This window comes from Clarias gariepinus, chromosome 25, assembly GCF_024256425.1.
Source record: "Clarias gariepinus isolate MV-2021 ecotype Netherlands chromosome 25, CGAR_prim_01v2, whole genome shotgun sequence".
Classification (NCBI taxonomy): Eukaryota; Metazoa; Chordata; class Actinopteri; order Siluriformes; family Clariidae; genus Clarias; species Clarias gariepinus.
In genome coordinates this window covers 25090001-25110000 of record NC_071124.1, presented here as the reverse complement: position 1 = coordinate 25110000, position 20000 = coordinate 25090001, and the positions used below count along the sequence as shown (strand labels likewise).

At 41.0% G+C, this 20000-nt stretch overlaps 2 protein-coding genes across 2 annotated transcripts in view; both read left to right on the top strand.

Moving 5' to 3' along the window:
- LOC128513354 (probable G-protein coupled receptor 148) overlaps nucleotides 1-438 on the top strand; it is a 2298-nt gene extending 1860 nt beyond the window's left edge. The window contains exon 2 of the mRNA XM_053487104.1: nucleotides 1-438. This exon is cut by the window's left edge and continues 1055 nt beyond it. The gene's annotated coding sequence lies outside the window, so the exon portion shown is untranslated.
- A 5729-nt stretch (nucleotides 439-6167) lies between these two features.
- Nucleotides 6168-15321, top strand: grk7a (G protein-coupled receptor kinase 7a). Its single transcript, XM_053487185.1, has 4 exons — nucleotides 6168-6875; nucleotides 7250-7687; nucleotides 12937-13202; nucleotides 13644-15321. Exons 1-4 carry the CDS (start codon nucleotides 6279-6281, stop codon nucleotides 13975-13977), a joined length of 1635 nt encoding a protein of 544 aa, XP_053343160.1. The 5' UTR covers nucleotides 6168-6278; the 3' UTR covers nucleotides 13978-15321.
- Nucleotides 15322-20000: the final 4679 nt, after the last annotated feature.

Sequence of the window (20000 nt, the reverse complement as noted above, 5' to 3'; positions counted from 1 at the left end):
AAGTGTAAAGTCTTTGGTACAGCTGTTCCAACAACAGGATGTGACAAAAAGGACAAAACTGAAAAAAACAAAATCTCCAGTTTTAGAGTGATGGAAAAAGGTCATGTGACCTGTTGAGTCCAGACTGAGCCTATTCCAGAGTGATGGGCGTGTCAGGGTGAGAAGGGAAGGACATGAAGCGATGCTCCCATCATGCATAGTGTCCACTGTACAAGCCTCTGGAGACAGTGTTATGATCTGGGGTTGATCAGTTACTCAGGTCTAGACTCAGTAACGTTATGGGGCAATAAAATGAAGTCAGCTGACCACCTGAATGTACTGAACCACCAGAGGATCACATCTATGGAGGGTTTAGATCTTCACTGATGGAACGGGACGTATTCCAGGACTCAGAGTGTGTGAGAGCGTCTCTGGGAGGATGAGGAATCATTTACACACATGAACTGGACACCACAGTGTGTGTGTGTGTGTGTGTGTGTGTGTGTAATTAAAGCTAAAGGAGGTTTAACAAAATATAAGCGGTGGGGGGTAGGGAGGGGGTGGGGGGGGCATGTTTTTTGGCCAGGTGTGTTACGTGTAACATGAGGACGATGTCTTCACTGTCAGGGGACTGAAAGACAGACTAACTGTACACCAATTTAATTATGTTTATTTAAACCATTAGTATAAATTAATTATTATGAGGATAACAGTAGAGCTTTTTTCTGTTCATGTGTGGTGAATTTTACACTATAATGTCTTTGTAACTTAATTCACTTTATAAAACTGGATTGTGAGTGTAAAGTTTAAACGTGTGTATTTTCCTCACTTTTAATTTTTTGAGGGGATTTTTCTTCCTAATTTAGTCGTGTCCAATTCCTCCCCGTCACTAGGGGGCTCCACATTAAGGCTACTACTACCACTCAGTCGGGAGGGCCGAAGACTATCACGTGTTTCCTTCGAACCGCGTGACGCCAGCCGACCGCATCGAACTGCTCGCTCACGCACAGTTGGGGGCGGAGTCACACATTTGGAGGACAGCGCTATCCGCTCAAGCTCACAGACGCCCTGATTGGCTGTAGAGCCGAGATTAATGTGGGAGCACTAAGTACCTCTCATCCTTCCCCTCTGAGAGAGCTCGACCAATCAGCTCTCTCTAGACCTCCGGCTGCGAGAGGTTACAGCATCACCCGGGAATCGAACTCACGGCGCCACTCGGCCCTCTCACTTTACCTTTTGTCATTTACAGAACTGTATATTTTATTCACTGTTATTTATTACTTTATTTATTACAGAGTGGAGACTTTTTTCGCTGATTCATGGCTATAAATTGTCCGTTGTTTTAAAGTATTGGCACCCTAGCATTGCAGATGTGTTGGTGAAGAATCTAATGAATCTAAAGCGAGTTTAGCGTTTGAGTGAAGGTTTGTTTAGCTGTATTCCAGGTATGATTTGATTATCCAGGGTTGCCAGGTTTTCTTAAACGTATTTGTCTCTGGCCACGCCCCTTTTCAGTACAAACTGTGGAGTAGTGATCATGTGTTTTGCCTGAGTGACTTCAACAACATAGCGTGGGAACGCTAAAACTGTGAAATGTGTAATTTATAATGAAAATGTTAAACCGTGTGTGTGTGAATAAAAAGAGAAGATTAATAATACATGAAGCAGTTCAAATTTAAATTTTATTTGTCACATACACAGTCATACACAGTACGATATGCAGTGAAAGTTGAGCTTAATGAGGAGTGAAAGGGTGTGTGTGTGTGTGTGTGTGTGTGTGAGAGAGAGAGAGAGAGAGAGAGAGAGAGACCTCCCATTATTAACCTGCACTAAATCAATTAGAAGCAGGTAAGAAAAAGGAGGGGTGGGTGAGGTGGAGAGACAGGTTAGGAGAAAGAACAGGTGGAGGGGTGGGTGAGGAGGAACAGTTGAGGAGGAGAGACCCTGAGACGGGTGAGACACAGTGGACATTAATGCCATTAAACATCTGCCTATGGAGTTAATTATGTGCCAAAATTTAACAAACAAACACAATCTGCTTTGCAAAGAAAAAAACGACTTTCTCACAAATGCAGCGTTTTGCAAACAAACACAATCCGATTTGCAAAGAAAAAAATTAAACTTTCTCACAAATGCACCCTCCGTATTTTCTCACAAATGCATCCATCCGTATTTTCTCACAAATGCAATGGAGCAACTCCCTCTTCCAAAACAGCAGATGGCGCTATCGGTCAATTTACTCTATTCTCCCAAGACCTCAAACAACGTGTTTATATGGTTTACCCTTATGTCCCAGAGGAATATGAGTGGGGAACAGTTTTGAGGTGTCCATTATATATATAGACAGCCAGCCATATTAACACTCCACTATCTTTAGGATAGAGACCTGTAGGGGGATACAGTTATATTAAACCACAGCTGCATTTTAATTATATAAATATATAATAAATATAATAAAATATAATATAAATATAATAATTATAATTATCTATTGAATTATTAACTATAATTAGTGATCATATCTACATTTAAATAATCTGTGTCTGTAGTACAATCATACATTGTAGACAGCTGTTGCAGCGCGAGGTGTAGATACAGTAAGATGCAAGAATCATTGTATTAGACTGCATGACATTTATGAATCTTTTTACAAGCAGGTTTGTAATAGAATTCTGTCTGTAATTCAGTATGTTTACTGTTCATTTATAGCTTTTCCCCCATATAACTTTGTTAAAGATTATTTAAATGTAGATATGATCACTAATTATAAAAGATTTTGATGCATTATGTCGCATATGTCCGTTATGGATATAAAAAGCCAAACATGATGTCAGTTCTTTCAGCCTTCAATAGTTAATTAAAATGCAGCTGTGGTTTGATATAACTGTATTATTCCCCTACAGGTCTCTATCCTAAAGATAGTGGAGTGTTAATACGTCTGGCTGTCTGGATATATAATAGACACCTCAAAACTGTCCCCCACTCATATTCCTCTGGGACATAAGGGTAAACCATATAAACACATTGTTTAAGGTCTTGGGAGAATAGAGTAAATTGACCGATAGCGCCATCTGCTGTTTTGGAAGATGAAGTTGCTCCATTGCATTTGTGAGAGAATAGGTTGGGCGCATGTGTGAGAAAATACGGAGGGTGCATTTGTGAGAAAATACGGATGGATACTTTTGTGAGAAAATACGGAGGGTGCATTTGTGAGAAAGTTGAATTTTTTTCTTTGCAAAGCAGATTGTGTTTGTTTGTTAAATTTTGGCACATAATTGACTCCATTAAAAAACGGCCGGACTGATAAAACACACACACACACACACACACCCACAACATCATCATACGCGCAAACACACTGATCCACACTACCACCCTGTAAAAGATCTTTTTGCACAAAATTCATTAATTGATAATTTGCACAAGCTATTTTTAGCTTTGCTGCTACTCACGGAGGTTCACTGTTCACTGTTTCTCCTCCACGACCTCAACTCATCACCTCATTAGCACAGAGTTTTGTAATGTCATGTTCGTCGCACTGTCACTTTGTCGCTCTTGTTTGCACATTTGCACGTACACCTCATGTCGCTCTTTTGTATAAAAACTTTCTTTGTTAACTTAAAATGTCAATCTGTCCGGTCCCAGCTGGCCAGCTAATTAGGTTTCTTAGTTAACTAGTTAGTTTTCTGTTCATTTATGTTCATTTATGTTGCATGTGTCACTTTGGTCCTGGAGGAACCTTGTTCCGTTTCACTCTGTACTGAAGTGAGAAGCTAAAGTGACAATAAAAGCCGCTTTGACTTGACTTGAGCAAAACTGGGGAACAAGTTCTACAAGAAGTTATGGGAAAAATGTACAGTAGAGAGATCTACAGAACCTAAGGAGATTGAATTTGCGGTGATATGGGACGTCTTGTTTCATCTCCACTGACGATCCTACACCTAAAATCTTCAATCGTTCAAATCTTCCATAAACACTGGATTAAAAGCTCCAAGCTGAGATTGTTAGCTGGTGGCATGTGATGTGTGTGTTGTTTCTCCCATGCTGTGTAAACTCTGTGACTTCACTCACCTACTGGAGTAATTATGTAACACACCTGAAGTGTAAGCTTGCCTCAGTGTTCATGCAGGATTATGTCCTGAAGATGATCACGAAGACCTGAAGCTAGAGAACTCTCTCATTATTTGGAGTAAATTAACAGTAGTACATTTTTAACCTGACTGGATCTGCTGGTCCTATAGAAATGAATACACACACAGTGAAAAAGCTAAAGCTGAGGCTAACAACACCCCATCTCATCTTTCTTTGTTTTGGACAATAACAACCTCTACATAGGAGGACGTACCAGCACAGAAGGAGAAACATCTCAGGACCAGAATCAGCAGCGGACCTTCACCTGAAGGACAAACGACACACATTTGAGGATAATTATGTAGAAATCTTGGACAGAGAGAATAGAAGGTTTGAGAGAGATGTGGAAGAGACCATCTACATGCAAGTGATGAATGCTTCTCTCAACTGAGGTGGAGATCTTGGGCACAACCTGTTTCATATTTTTCATGCTGCCCTTTCGACCGTTCTCAGGAAGACCTAAGAACTCACTGTACTCTCTCTAGTCATTATAACTCCCTCTAACGACTCTCCCTCCTCCTACCCTCACCTTCTCCATTGTTCACCTAACGAGCCTTTTCAGGCAGAGAAGGATCGTCTGACCCTGTGAAATAAAAGCCTGCCAACTTTCCTCAGACTGAAGGAGCCGTGTGGAGGAGGAGTGAAACGTTTCCCTCCAACAAGTATTTCAGCTCCTGGAGAACCTCACCTGGGTGACCAGAAAAACATCACGAACATTATTAGTGGAGTGTGTGCTGTAGCCGTCCCTGTGAACGAGCTGTTACTATGGAAACCATAATGTACTAGAGCGGGTGCATTAATGTAAACCTGCATTTCCATCAGCAAAACTGATATCAGTTGCGGAGGAACGTGTCAGGAGATGTGATGATGTTTGTCAGCATGAAAACACAAACACATTTAAAGAAACATATCTTTGGCGAAAAAAGAAATCTATTTTTAGGAGTCATTTGTAATAAATAAAATGATCCATAATTGAATATTTATCTCTCTGTCTTGGACATAAAGTAAAAGGTCAGTAATTATTTCCAGTCGAGCCGAATCAGGAGTTAGACCTGCAGTGCTAACATCAGGTTCCGCGCGTCTCAGTGTCTGTTAGCCACGCGGGACTCCAGCTTTATTACTAAACTATAGTGTAGAAACTCCACATTTGTTCAGTTAAAAAAGGAACTGAACTCAAACAGACAGGTTTATACTTATGAGAAGTGCAGCAGAGTGTTTGGAGAATGTGCTCAGGGTTAATCGGATTTGGGACCTGAATCCATTTTAGTCCGCGTTCAGCTAAAGAGAGAGAGAGAGAGAGAGAGAGAGAGAGATTGATTCTGGGGAGCAGAGATTTTGCATATCTTTAACCTAAGCATTTTAGTTTTTAACCTGACTGTGATTTGTTCTGCTTTTGTTTCATGAAAAATATTCCAAAACTGATTCCTTAAGTCACAGCAGAAGGACTGAACAGTGTTTTGCATGTTAACTAATAAGGAAATCTAAAACAGTGATATTAATATTATTAGGCATTGGATAATCTAGTATAAATAGTAATGTCACTAAAATGTTTTTGTCAAAAATAAATTAATTTGGTATTAATTATTAAAAATATGGTATTGTTTCAACAATAGATAATAAGATATATAATAAAAATATGATTTATTCTTAATTCTTTTATTTATTTATTTACATTCAATTAAACATTATAATTAATTTCTATTAAATCTTTTGTCATGACAAAATAATAATAATAATAATAATAATAATAATAATAACAACAACAATAATAATAACAACAACAACAACAATAATAATAATAATAATAATAATAACAATAATAATAACAATAATAATGACTTTTACTTGTTCCTTTTTGTCTGGTCTCTAAAGAGCCACTTATCTATGTTCTCTGTTTGTCCAAATTTAGCCGGGCTTTAAAGCTTCTTAAGGGAGAACCCTCTTATAAGGTCTCTTCCCTGAATAGCGCACAGGTACAGACCACACAAGGGTACTTAAGCCGAAATCCCTGGCAGGTATTTAATTCTAAATGAGTAATTACAGCATCTTTCGGTCCTGCGTCAGAGCGGCTCATTCGGATTTCAGCCTCCGAACAAGTCACACACTAACGCGACTCTGTAGCTCTGTAGATTTTTTGTGAACAGTCAAGTTTAAGTTAAACAGCCAAAATGTGTGACATGAGCGCCCTCGATAACCTGGTGGCCAACACGGCGTACCTGAAAGCTCAGGGTGGAGATGAAAAGGAGCTGCGGAAACGACGGCAGAGTCTTGCCCTTCCCAAACTGGCGAACTGTGGGTCCATCAGGGGGTCTGTGGGTCAGGACTTCGAGTCCCTGTGTGAACTTCAGCCCATCGGGAAGAAGTTTTTCAGACTTTATCTGAATGAGACGCCCGAGTACGCCGTCCCTGCGGAGTTCCTGGACGAGCTAAACGATTGGGAACTGGCTGAAGGTGCGGCCCGGGACAAAGCGTGCACCAACATCATCAACCAGTTCTGCAAGGAAGGTTCCAAGAGCTTCCTGTCCTGTCTGACTGGAGAAGCGCTGGAGAAGTGCAAAGCAGTGACGGAGAAAGATTTTGAAGTTGTGATGATGGGAAAAGTAAAAGAAGCGGTCAGAGAGTTCCTCAAAGGAAAGCCTTTCACGGAGTACCAGCTGAGCCCGTTCTTTGACAAGTTCCTGCAGTGGAAGGAGTACGAGAAGCAGCCCATCACGGACAAATACTTCTACGAGTTCAGGACACTTGGGAAAGGCGGATTTGGTGAGGTAAGGTACTGAGATTGAGTCCCATAATCCTGCTGGAGTTGTGTGCTTTCTTGGATGGTAATAGGTTCTTGGGTTTCTTAAAAAGAACCAACTGATGAATAATGAAATATTATTGAGATTATTATTACTGAAGAACCTTGTGAGACCCCAAATGTGTCCTACAGAGACAAGACACTTTTGACACTGGACACAAGACACAGAATTTTGGTCAATATTTTGCAACCAGTTTCAAACTTTTTCTATTTTGAGTGAAATTTGGTTGAAAACTTTATTTTCCCTGTTGGAGGACTTTGTGTATGATGAAAGATCTTAATAAAGAGTTTAAGCTATACTTATTGCCAAAACAATGTAGTGAATGTTTTTTGTTTTTTCAGGTTTGTGCGGTGCAGGTGAAAAACACGGGCCAGATGTACGCCTGCAAGAAGCTGTGCAAGAAACGACTGAAGAAGAAGCAGGGGGAGAAAATGGCCCTGCTGGAGAAGAGAATCCTGGAGAAGGTGCACAGCCCGTTCATCGTCAGCCTGGCGTACGCCTACGCAACCAAAACTCACCTGTGTTTGGTGATGACGCTGATGAACGGCGGAGACCTTAAATATCACATCTACCACATCGGTGAGAAAGGCATCGAGATGGACCGGATCATTTATTACACCGCTCAGATCACTACAGGAATGCTGCATCTACATGCTATGGACATCGTTTATCGGGACATGAAGCCAGAGAACGTTCTCCTGGACAGCCAGGGGCACTGCCGACTGTCGGATCTCGGCCTCGCCATCGAGCTTCCTGCCGGAAAAACTTCAACTCAGAAGGTCAGACAGCAATCTTTAAATCTGCTGTTTGTACAGTGTGAAAAATAAAACATGTGTTCATGTGGTCAGGAGTTTCAGGTTAAAAATGATCACCTAACTGGTGAAACTTTTATTTTAAGTGTTTATTTAATTAATGACCTTTTGCGCATGACTTCATGACGTCTATGCGCCTTCATCCCGCCCACTTCTGATGGTTTGTTCACAGCTACCTAGCTTCTAACACAAGGCTGAATCCCAAATCTCTCTGGTACCCCTGATGAATTACACTTGGTGTTTGTGGAACACGGGATTGTACACCCTACATAGTGCACTAGCTTTCTATTTAACTCCTAAATAGTTAATTACCTATTAATTAGACGGCTTAAAATGTCAGTATTAGTTAACGTTACCTGCATGTCTTACCTGCAACAGATTCACTGAATGAGCTAATGCTAATGCTAACACTAGCAAATGATACCAAATTTAAGGAGGAGTCACATATTTCTAATCACTTTATGGTACCAAATTAACCCCCTGCAAATTAATACTATTTTTATCTTCTTTATCCATTTTCACAGACTTGTTTCTCTTTTGAATAAGTCAGGAAGTCCAGAAGCTATCAGCCGCTAGGTTAATCCAGTAGGTCATCAGGTGATTTTCAGATAATCTTTCTGGGTTTTTTTTCTGGCTTCAAAATACACCTTAAATGTAATTATCAACGAAAATACACACAGTGGCCTAAGGTTGGTGAACGATGCTTCTGCCATGATGGGAGTCACGTGACTGCAAAAGATCGATGGAATCTGTCATGTCTGGTAAAATTATTGACTTATTGTGGACAAACTATTTAATAACAGTGATAGAAAGATTTACACAGAGAAAATTGTACTGTTTTCATGAAATCACTTTTTAAGTTTAAGTTCATAATAATAATAATAATAATAATAGCAATAATAATAATAATAATATTAATAATAATAGCAATAATAATAATATTAATAATAATAGCAATAATAATAATAATAATAATAGCAATAATAATAATAGCAATAGCAATAATAATAATAATAATAATAATAATAATAATAATCTAGGACCTCTTTAGTCCAACTAGGGGCCGTGGAGGCCAATGGTGACCGCTGTATTTATTCCATTACTATGCAAGGGGAGAACCTGCAAACTCACATGCACACGGACCAGAGACTGGAATCAAACCCTGGACCTGGAGGCAACAGTGCTAACCAATAAGCCTCTGTGCCGCTAATAATAATAATAATAATAATAATAATAACGTTAAAAAATTACTGTTTTTACAAATACAGAATCTAAATATTTAATGTGTTTGTATTTAAAGTACATTACAAATGAATAAAGCAACCACAAACATTTTAATCAGTGGAATAAAGTGCTACAGGTTTATCAAAGTTTAGATTTAAACCCCACACCAGGTCGGTACTTCACCTACAGTTCATGTGTATGGTAGATTTAATCTAAACCAATGAGATAAATCACGTCTAAAGACAACATCAGGTTGGTTGGAAATAATAATAATAATAATAATAATAATAATAATACATTTTATTTATAATGCGCTTTATATTTTAAACAAATCTCAACGTGCTATAAATTATTTTAACCCAAAAGTTCTGATAAAAAGATACGTTTTAAAACCAGATTTAAAATCATCAACAGTCTGTGGCGTCCTCAGATACACAGGAGATCATTCCATAGTCCAGGTGCCGCTGAGCAAAAATCCCCATCTCCCATAGTATGAAGCTCGGTCTTCAGAGGTTTCAGAAGAACTGAGACAGAACGGAGGTTGCGTGTAGATGTATGTGAAGTAATAAGTTCTTTGAGATAGGGAGGGGGCGTCCCCAAAGATGCACTGGTGTGTAAGAAGGGCCACTTTGTATTCAATTCTGAATGAAACAGAATCCATGAGCAGAACAGTAACATGCTAGTTTTATTAACTAAGAACAATAATAAACGTAATATGATGAGTTCAGCAGATCTTATCCAGTGGTGTGGTGGTAACCTCCCAGTCCCAGGTGATGACTCTGACACAATGGGGCGGGTCGCTCTTATCAGCTGGGTCTCTGGGGGAACAGGGGAGTGTTGGTGAGACAGGCAGTTGGCCTTGGTGTTCTTCACCACTGGAGAGGATGAGGTCGATCTGGGTGAAGAACAGGGTACACCAGGTTTGAAGGGGGTTCAAATACTTAGCAGTCTTGAAGGTCTTTATAGGGAATGATGCTGCACCCCTGCAGCCCAGTGCCACTCTCCTCCACTGTGAGGAACTCCTGGTTGCTAACAGCGTGATCTATCTCAGTTGCAGTGAGCTTCCCTTGGGAATAATGGGGCAGTTCGGGCCTCTCTCCAGAGCTTGGATGAGAAGCGTCCTGCTCCAGACTAGAAGTGTCAACATCAGCGATGAATGACTTGGAAGGAATTTTTAAGACGGAGGCTGACATTAAGAGGGTCAGGGGCAGCTCATTGGTTAAGGCACTGGCCTACAATTAGGAAGGTCCCAGGTTCAAACCCCACACCCCTTAAATCGCCACTGTTGGCCCCTGGAGCGAGGCTGCTTCAGGGTGGCTGGGACCAGGAATACAGAGTAGCACTAACACGCTAGATTTTGTGTGTGTATGAGATAGTGTACGAGTTCAGGGGCACGATCAGTAATCATGTCAATTTGGTCATGTGATCGGGGAGTGTGATCCCACTTCCTGTGTGGCCCTGAACATGTTTCACTTAAACTCTTTTTTAACTTATTTTTTAAGTTATTATGGCAGAAAAAAAGTTGTGGAGAGATTAAAGTGTATTTGCAAAGACTGATAAAAAGAGAAAATACCTTTATATATATAAAATCCTGACTGTTGTATGTCTCTTTTATTCGTCGAAAACGAGGGTGTGTTTCAGGTTGTGTCTGTAAGCTTATTTATCCAGAGTTTTCTCCAGAAATCTGATCCTCTTACTTAAGACGACTTAACACGAATCTGGCTCTAAGGAAAATGTGTGTGTGTGTGTGTGTGAGAGAGAGAGAGACAGAGAGAGAGAGAGATGTACACAAAGACAAAGATTGCTGGTAATTGTTAAAATTAGCTAAAGATAAAGACTTTCCATGCTAACCCTTGCCTTGCCTGCGGATGGCGCTGGAGCTCCCTGTAAGTAATCGAGCAGATGATTCATGGATTCACTCAGTACGTTGGGTCTTTAATGATGCAGATGAGAAACAGCTTTACAATTTAAATGGAGATCTCCAGGGATTAAATTAAAGAAATTCTTTCTTTTTTATGTCTCGCGTCTCACACGGCTCTCACGCGGCTCTCACGCGGCTCTCACACGGCTCTCACGCGGCTCTCACACGGCTCTCACTCCATCACGGAGGATTCTCACTTCACTCCTGACAGGAAGCTGAGGATTACAGTTAAACCAGTTACGCCTCCGCCTGTGGCTGTTCTGCGTAGATCAGGGATGAGTCGAAACCCTTACATAGGTCAAGGGTCAAAACATTTAATGCCAGCTAAAGAAGTGAAATGAACTGAACTTCTCTCTTGGTTTAATTCATGTTACCAAACTGACATTAAATTATCTCAAGTTACACCAGCAAATAAAGTCTAAGTTTAGTGTGACACCGGTGACTGACAGGAAGGGAGTGAGGGTCGGGATCCTCTCTTTATTTAAGCATTCACAACAACGATGAATACATCAGGCTACACAACGACCACAGACAGTTTACATCTACGGCAAATACAAGTGAGTTTCCTTCATGGGGTGCCAGGGCTTGATCTCCAGGATCGGGAGAGAAGTTTGGAAATCCTAAAATAGCTCGGAGTAGGGGGATCTGATGGTGACGCTCACCTTTTCTTCTCCAGACAAGCTTTTTTCCAGATGCACCAAGACAATGGAAAAGGGGATTGATCAAAGGAAATGTCTCTACCCAAGTCCTCAGCAGTCCAAGCCCTGTACCTAGAGAAGTGGATTTGGTAAATCGGTCAGAACCCACACTTTCAGTGCCATCCTCTCTGTTTTATACATTGGAGGACCTGAATCCAGTCTCAGAAAATGTTTAGTCTGTTTATCTGTCTGTCTGTCCATGAGGTCACCTAGTGGTTGTTTTAACTCGTTCAGCGCTTTAGTCTCATTGCGCTTGGTTACATGTACAGTATCACTCACCAGAGCCAGTCAATTATAAACATTAGTGATAGCAAAGTGTTGAGTAGAAGGTGGTTATGATCAGGTATGTGGCAGGTTATAAACCGTACTGTGGGCGTGTTTTAAATCACCTGCTGGACTGAATGTACTGAACCTCCTGCAGTCCTTAGATCTCTGTCTGAAGTTTAATCTGCACCATCAGTGAATCTAAATGTGGAGTAAAAGTGATGTTATGAACAGTTATGTGTGGGATTTAATAATCTACTTTAAAATAAACAACTAATGTGCTACTAAAGAAACACCTGCACCAATAGATATTAATTACCCCCCGCCCCCCCAAAACAAACAAACAAACAAAAAAAAAAAACTCTTCCCAGTTGTGTTGGACTAATGGCACTTAGTTATTAACCTAGTTAACCCAGTGTAAGTATGTATCCAATGATGTAAACATTAAAGCACTTTTTATAAGTCGCTCTGGATAAGAGCGTCTGCCAAATGCCTAAATGTAAATTATAAAAGATAAAGTGAATATTTTGACTGGGATTAGTTCATATTTGGCTGAAATAACAGCGCTGAAGTGGTATAAGTGAATTTTAACACGCTGGAGTGGTTTTAAGACAAAACTTCATCTTTATCTATATAGGCTTCAATATTTCTTTTTATTTTTAAGTAACGAGAGAGAGAGAAAAAGAAAATAGGATTTTCAATCATCTTCCACTCCAATCTCTCTCTCTCTCTCTCTCTCTCTCTCTCTCTCTCTCATTTATTCCATCGAGTCCAAGTTCCAAGTGTACTTTATTTCATGACTGTTTAACTTTGTTCCCAATGTGAGTTAAAATCACAAAAATATAGACAAACAGTAACAACACATAAAGCAATAGAAAAATATTTAACATGAATAGACATGAATTAGCGGTGTACCACAGAGAGATTTAATTATATAAATTAAAAAGCAATTAAATATAGAGTAGATTGAAGGTGATTAGTGATTCTTGTCTGATAAAGTGTGAGTATAATGGTGGCTGCAGCCGAGGACTTCCATCATGTTCCTCTGAAACACGGCCCAGGTTCTGCTCATCTGTCTGTCTGTCTGTCTGTCTGTCTGTCTGTCTCAGGCCGGGACAGGAGCGTACATGGCTCCCGAGATCCTGACTGAGACGCCGTACAGGACGTCAGTGGACTGGTGGTCTCTGGGCGTCAGTATTTATGAGATGGTCTCCGGCTACACGCCGTTTAGAAAAGATAAGGCGGACAAGGATGAAGTGAAGCGGCGCATCATCAACGACGAGCCTGTGTTCGAGCACAAAAACTTCGACCCGCTCACTAAAGACGTCATCCAGCAGTTCATGAAGAAGAAGGTGGAAGAACGACTCGGCTGCAAGTAAGAGACCAGGTCAAAGGTCACTGTGAGTCAGAGAGATGATTCGAGTTATCAGCAGAGGTCGAATTGTAAAGAACTAATTAAAGGGGGACGGTGGGGTCAAGGGGTTAAAGGGGTTATTAACACAATGTACGCTTAATTAAACCAACTTGTAGCCATCAAAACAAAACACATGCATTTAAACTGCAATTGTCAAAACTATTATTTGATCCTTTTCATGAGTTTCAACTGGGGAGTAGCATCATAAGATGGTTTATTCCTGTTTTTGGGCTAGCTTATTTATTTATTTATTTATTTATTTATTTTTTGCGAAGCTTCTAAGCCTAAGCTAAGAAGCTTTCCAATATTTGTTTGTTTGTTTGTTTGTTTGTTTGTTTTGCGATCTGGAAACGCACAGTTTATCGTGATTAATGTTAAGTTCTACACTGTGTGTCTCCACAGGGGTGACGACCCCCGGAAGCACGAGTGGTTCAAATCGATTAATTTCCCTCGTCTGGAAGCAGGACTCGTCTCTCCACCATGGCTTCCCAAACCCAACGTCGTCTACGCTAAAGACACTGGAGACATCGCGGAGTTTTCCGACGTTAAAGGCATCGAGTTCAACGAGAAAGATGAAAAACTCTTTAGAGAGTTCAGCACAGGCGCCATTCCCATCCCCTGGCAGAAGGAGATGATCGACACCGGACTTTTCGACGAGCTTAATGATCCCCAAAGGAAAGAGTCTTCTGTTGGACTGGACCAGGACAAGAAATCAGGCACATGCACACTTCTGTAAACACACACACACACACACAAAACACTTCTTTATTCGGAACACAGGAGGAGCTCTGAAGAACGAGAATGAAACTGGCTCGCGGGTCAGGTGGAGTGTAGATAGGAGTCTGGGTCGAACTGTTCCTCTCTCCTGTTCCCGGTGTTCCTTTTGTGCAGTAGTACACCTGCTCGCCAACAGGGGGCACCAAACTGTCCATCTCAACTGAGATGGTTTTAGAAGAATAGTTTCTCGCAGGTCTCGTAAAAGTTAAAGTTCTTGTGATGTACAGTGTGTGTTCAGTAATCTTGTAGCACAGAGTCAGGATTTAAGCCTGAACTCAGACCTCAGATGTGACTACAGATCTAAGCTCTTCCCAGACGTTACGTATATGGGGGCGGAGTTTGTGTAAAAACATAGTGGTGTCACAGTTACAGGGTCGTTTTTGTTTTGGTCTTAATTTTTTATATCTCGATAACATCTGACCTTCCTGTCTGTGGCTTTAAACTATAATATACTTGTATAATACCAGATAAACTGAATATTTCTGTTCCATAGTGACTGGTTAGGAGGACGTGATACAGAAATCAGATTCTACACTCACTGAACACTTCATTAGGTACGGCTGTTCAACTGCTCATGTATCCAATCAGCTCCAATCAGACGGGAGCAGCTCAGTGTGGTTAGGCATCTGGACATGAACCGATGAAAATCCCACTGCGATGTCCAGATGGTCGGGTCAGAATTTGGCTTCTATCACTTCGGGCCCCTCGGTACCAACAGGGTACTAGTACCAGTTGATCATGGTTTAAATCCCACAGCCTACCTGAGTATCGTTGGTCTTCATGTCCATCCCTCATGAGCACAGAATAATAGCTAAAATCATCTCACGCTGGTTTCTGGACCATGACAGTGAGGTCTGTGCACTCACACGCCCTCCACAGTCACGTGATCTCGGACAGACTCTGGTATGTGGTTGCATCGTGCGTTTGCAGCACGTCAGTATGGACCGAACCTTTAAGGAGGTTAAGGAGCAGCTTATTGAATCTGTGGCATAAAGAATGAAGGCAGTTCTGAAGATCAAAGGGGTCCAGCCCAGGACTAGCAAGGTGTACCTAATGAAGTGGCCACTGAGTGTAATCAAAGAGTATCTTCCGAATATATAACAAAGGCACATGGTATGTAAAAGCGGATCAGCGATGTGTTGTACATTTGGTTTTATACTCGATACGGATGACGTATAAATAGTGTTACAGCATAAAGAAGGAGAAAAGAAGAAACAGAGGCCAGTTATGTTTAATAAAAAGCTTTTTCCACGATTCATTGTAAATATTTATTTTCCTTAAGAGAGATTAACTAAACTGCGTTTGTGTTTAATTCACTGATTCTGTCCTGGTGGTGAAATTAAACATTGTTTGACGAAACTGTAAATGTTTAATAACTGTGTAATAGAATATATTATGGGTTAATATCTTGACATATCAATGTACATACAACGTTAGTATTCAATGATTACAAATTAATAAAATGCTTTTACGCTTTTTATTGCATAAAAAGTTTGAAACATTTGAAAACGTCCAGAGTTTTTTTAATTTATGGATCTACGAATATGGACAATATTTATTTCTGGTGATATATGAGGGACGTTTGTACGATTGTACAGAATAACAGAACTCAGTCCTAATAGTATAAACTCCCTTTATGTCTCTCTATAATCCCCTGATACACTAATGCACTTATCCCAGTGTCTCACTAGAGCTTGGACACCATCAAGGTAGAAAGTTCTCTCAGTACGCTGGAGCCAAGATTGGACTATATGTCTGATTCACGTCCAAAACGCCGGCCTCCCTGGAACTCCTTGTGGAAATGTCTTGGAGCGAGGTCGGCACTGTACCGGGGGCGTGGCAGTAACTCCCAGCTGTACGGACTTCTTTAAAACGTTTGCACTGTTTAGACGTTTTACTGCGGCTAGAAGTCTCATCACCGTACTGCGCTGAAAGTCTGTGGACCTTCTGTAAACGCCAATCACCTGTTTCATGCCTCCATTCCGGAAGTTCCAGTTTTGACTTAGAAGGATTCATTGTTTAGTTCATTTATGTACATGTGGCTAGATTGGCTGTGTCTTTGAAATTCTGTATGGAAATGTGGGTGAATCATTGTTCATACTCAATATGGGAATTTTAGATTAGATCAGATTAGATAGAACTTTATTATCATTGAGCAAAGTACCAGCGCAGGGCCGTTAAAATGCAGTCGGCATCGAACCAGGAGTGTAAAACAGCCAACACGATGGAGCGTAAAGTACAAAAACAAAGAGTGTGTAAGGTGGCAATAAAGTGCTCAGCAACTGGACTAGAGGGCATGAAAATAACAGCACCGGTGGTGTGACGAGTGTGAAACGAGTGTGTGACTCTGGATTACTGTAATAAAGACGGTAGACTTTAGTGTAAGTCCATGTGCAGAGGTAGAGATGCGCAGTGAAGGTGAAGGTGAATGCAAACCGCAGTGTGTGCTGTAGGGTGGAGGATTGGTGGTGAGGTCAGATGGAGAAGCTGCTCCTTATCCTGCAGAGGTTCCTGTAGTACCTCCAGGACAGGAGAACCCTGACAGGAGAAACACCCTCTATGGACCGCGTCTGCCATAGATACACGTGTGGTGATGGCCAGTTAAAGACACCTTGTGGGGTGTGTGTGCCCTTATATGGTCATGTGGGCGTGTCTGTATGATAATTTATGGAAATGAAGTGAGGGGGGGGCATTAAAAATTTGTGTGAATTTGAGTTTTTGTCCTATTTTATACACACGATAATGATGGCATGTGTCAAAGTGTGTCCAGCTCTCAGTGGGCGTGGCATTAAGTTTGGAATGTATATGGAATTGTGGGTGTGTCTAAGTGTATATGTGGGAATATGGGTGTGTTTTTGGGCATTGTGTCAGTTTTTCAACAGAAGCCTTTGAGTAGGAAGAAGAAAGGCGAATGTATTTTTAACTCGTTCGTCAGCTGATCTTCAAACAGCCCTGCCTTCTTACATCACCAATGTAATTATGTAACACTTAATGAGTTACGTCATACTTCTGAAAACTAATCTGCTTATGTTCAGCCCATCATTTAGGCCATGAGTATTACACCAGTTCTCTATCGCAGTGTGTCGTCATGCTGGTGTTTCACTCGAACCGACTATAAACTACCGGAAGGCAGCGAGAGTAAAAAGTCGAGTGAGTGTGTGAGGAGCCGAGAGCAGGAAGTGCACTCCACTCAGGCTGATTCTCAGAGTGACGTGTAAATCTCGTAAGGCGATTGTGTGGATTAGAGCTGTGGACTTAAATCAACCTGAAAATCCAGTAAATTAAACCCTCGCTCGATACACAGTAGGAGCGCACGAGCCCCCGCGCCGCCTGACTGCACTAGTGATGGGACGTTCACGAATGATTCGCTCTTTTTGAAAGTGACTCAGAAGAACGAGTATCTCAGAGAGTGATTTGTTCATGTTCTACTGGGCGCGCGTGCGCAGATCATCACAAAACCTCCGTCAGTTACATGCAGAAGAAACAGAATTGAGTAGTTACATTCGAGTCTTTGGTCCGAGTCGTTCGTTCTTTTGTCACGTGACTCCCACAGACGCTAACAGATTCAGAAGAACGAACGACTCGAACCAGAAGATATGCGAGGTGAGCTACTCATTCTGTTTATTATAATAAGTCCTTACCTACATTATAATATTATAATCACTGGGACTATAGACTGAATGTGTGTATGTGGACGTGCTGGGTGTCTGTTTATTGAAAATGTTCAATTTTATTTTATTTCTGATTAAAAGAACGGAATTAACTAAATGACTAAATGAACTGAATAAAAAAAGATTCAAAGAACCGAGTCACTGAAATGATCCAAAGATCCAAACTTCCATCACTGCAGGCTACACGGGTTGTGTGTGTGTGTGTGTGTGTGTGTGTGTGTGTGTACCTGCATGAGAAAACAGCTGAAATCTTGCTTAACCCTGGATGTACCTAAACACACACACACACACACACACACACACACACACACACACACACACATGCGGAAAGTGAAATGTGTTGTGATGTGTTGTGATGTGTTCTGATGTGTTGTGATGTGTTGTGATGTGTTGTGATGTGTTGCCATGTGTTGTGATGTGTTCTGGTGTGTTCTGATGTGTTGTGATGTGTTCTGGTGTGTTCTGATGTGTTGTGATGTGTTCTGGTGTGTTCTGATGTGTTGTGATGTGTTCTGATGTGTGATTATACAGTCTGTTCTATTTCCTGCCCTGAATCACACACATCCCGACCTCACAGCTCACACGGTGCATTAGGAGACACTTACATTTAAAAAAGGCTCATAAAAGCGTTGGGACAGTTTGAAATATCATACTACTGTAAATTACATTCCAACTTATAATAAATCCTAATGCCGCATTACACTGAAGTGACGATCGACTGATTACAAAGGATTAGGTCAGGAGATACAACCCAATAATCCTGCACAACGTTACAGGTCACGCTGCCTTAAAGATCAATAAACTGTAGGAAATCATTCTGATGGATGTTAGTGTGAGAGTTTACGGAAGGAGCCGAGGGGAATTCATCTGTCAGGGTGTGTGTGTGTGTGTGTGTGTGTGTGTGTGTTCATTTACATAGAGGATGAACATATGAAAATCATTAAATTGATATGGGGCAGCGTAAGAGGCAGTCCAGTGCATCTCACACACACACACACACACACACACACACACACACGCACACACACACAGACAGACAGATTTGATTGATGTTACTCATGTGTGTATAATGATATTCGTGTTAGTGTGTGTATGAGTCTGCGGCTGCGTCTCATTACCGCCTGAAGTGATTCAGATCAGATTTTTTATACTGATGTGAAACGGATCTGATTTTAAGGCCGTCTCAACACACAAGTCTGATGTTTTTTATTTTAGAGCTGAATCGCTTCTGTATGCGCTCCTAGATCTGATATATGACCCATACACGGTCATGTGACCTGAACGAGTGCGCTCAGATGGGGAGTTCTGTGATTTATTTCCTCTGCACATGCGTAAGGCGCTGACGTCAGAAATGTCATGTAGAATCAGTTTCTTGCAGTCGGTATGAATTAAAAATAGAACCTCGTGATACCTGTTACCTCACACAGAGGTTTATCGTCCTACCGTCGGCCCACCAGAGCTCTTATGGCTATGATGCTAAATTATACTCTGAATAAATAAATAAGAATCCTGGTGGATTGAAAAATGGGTGATTTCTGCGTTTTATAGAAATATTAATAAATATAACAAAAACACGTACAGTTCCTCTGCTCAGAAATGTAGATATTAACTTTTTATTATAATTTTAGAATATGAGCTTTTCTTTTTGTCCATGTCAGTTTGACGGACTGTAAATTACGGGACATTATGGTTTAGTTCCTCTATAATTTGAGGCTTTTACCTGATTTGATGTTTGGTCGTATCCCACCTGTTCCGAGTGCTTCCTGATATTTATAAGGTTTTAAATAAACCTGAGCGGATGCAAAAGAGAGAGAGAGAGAGAGAGAGAGAGTCAGCAGGAGACGAGCCACAGGAGCCGTGAGTGCATTGAGATAATTACCGTAAGACCTCTCACTCCTGCCGTCTGAAACCTTTCACACTTATTATTTTTAGTACAAAAACCAACAACAGCTCGAGTCTATAACAGCCGTGCTTTACATGACAGGATGCAATAAGACTTAAGAAAAAGTTATAGGCATTTAAAGTGTTTTAGGAGTGTTACTCCTGAGAGCAGGGACCGATCAGAACCTCGAGCAGGTGGACCTCAGATCCTCTCATCTGCCTGATCTCTGCTCCGTTCTCTCTTCAACAGTCTGTAGAGTTGAATCTGTTAATGTCGATGAGGTGTAGAAGGTGTCGAGGGTTTAGACACCCGTATCCAGAGAGAGCGTAGAGATTACTTTATTATGGTTCCTCGGGGTTCTCCGGTTTCCTCCCACAGTCCAAAAACATGCAGATTATTCTAACTGATGGTTCCAAATATCCTGTAGTG

Bases quoted from the DNA above. Each gene is read 5' to 3' on its own strand.
- grk7a (XM_053487185.1), top strand. From the start codon at position 6,279: ATGTGTGACATGAGCGCCCTCGATAACCTGGTGGCCAACACGGCGTAC. The intron at 7,688-12,936 runs GTCAGACAGCAA...TGTCTGTCTCAG, and splicing joins GAAAAACTTCAACTCAGAAG to GCCGGGACAGGAGCGTACAT. The intron at 13,203-13,643 runs GTAAGAGACCAG...GTGTCTCCACAG, and splicing joins GAAGAACGACTCGGCTGCAA to GGGTGACGACCCCCGGAAGC.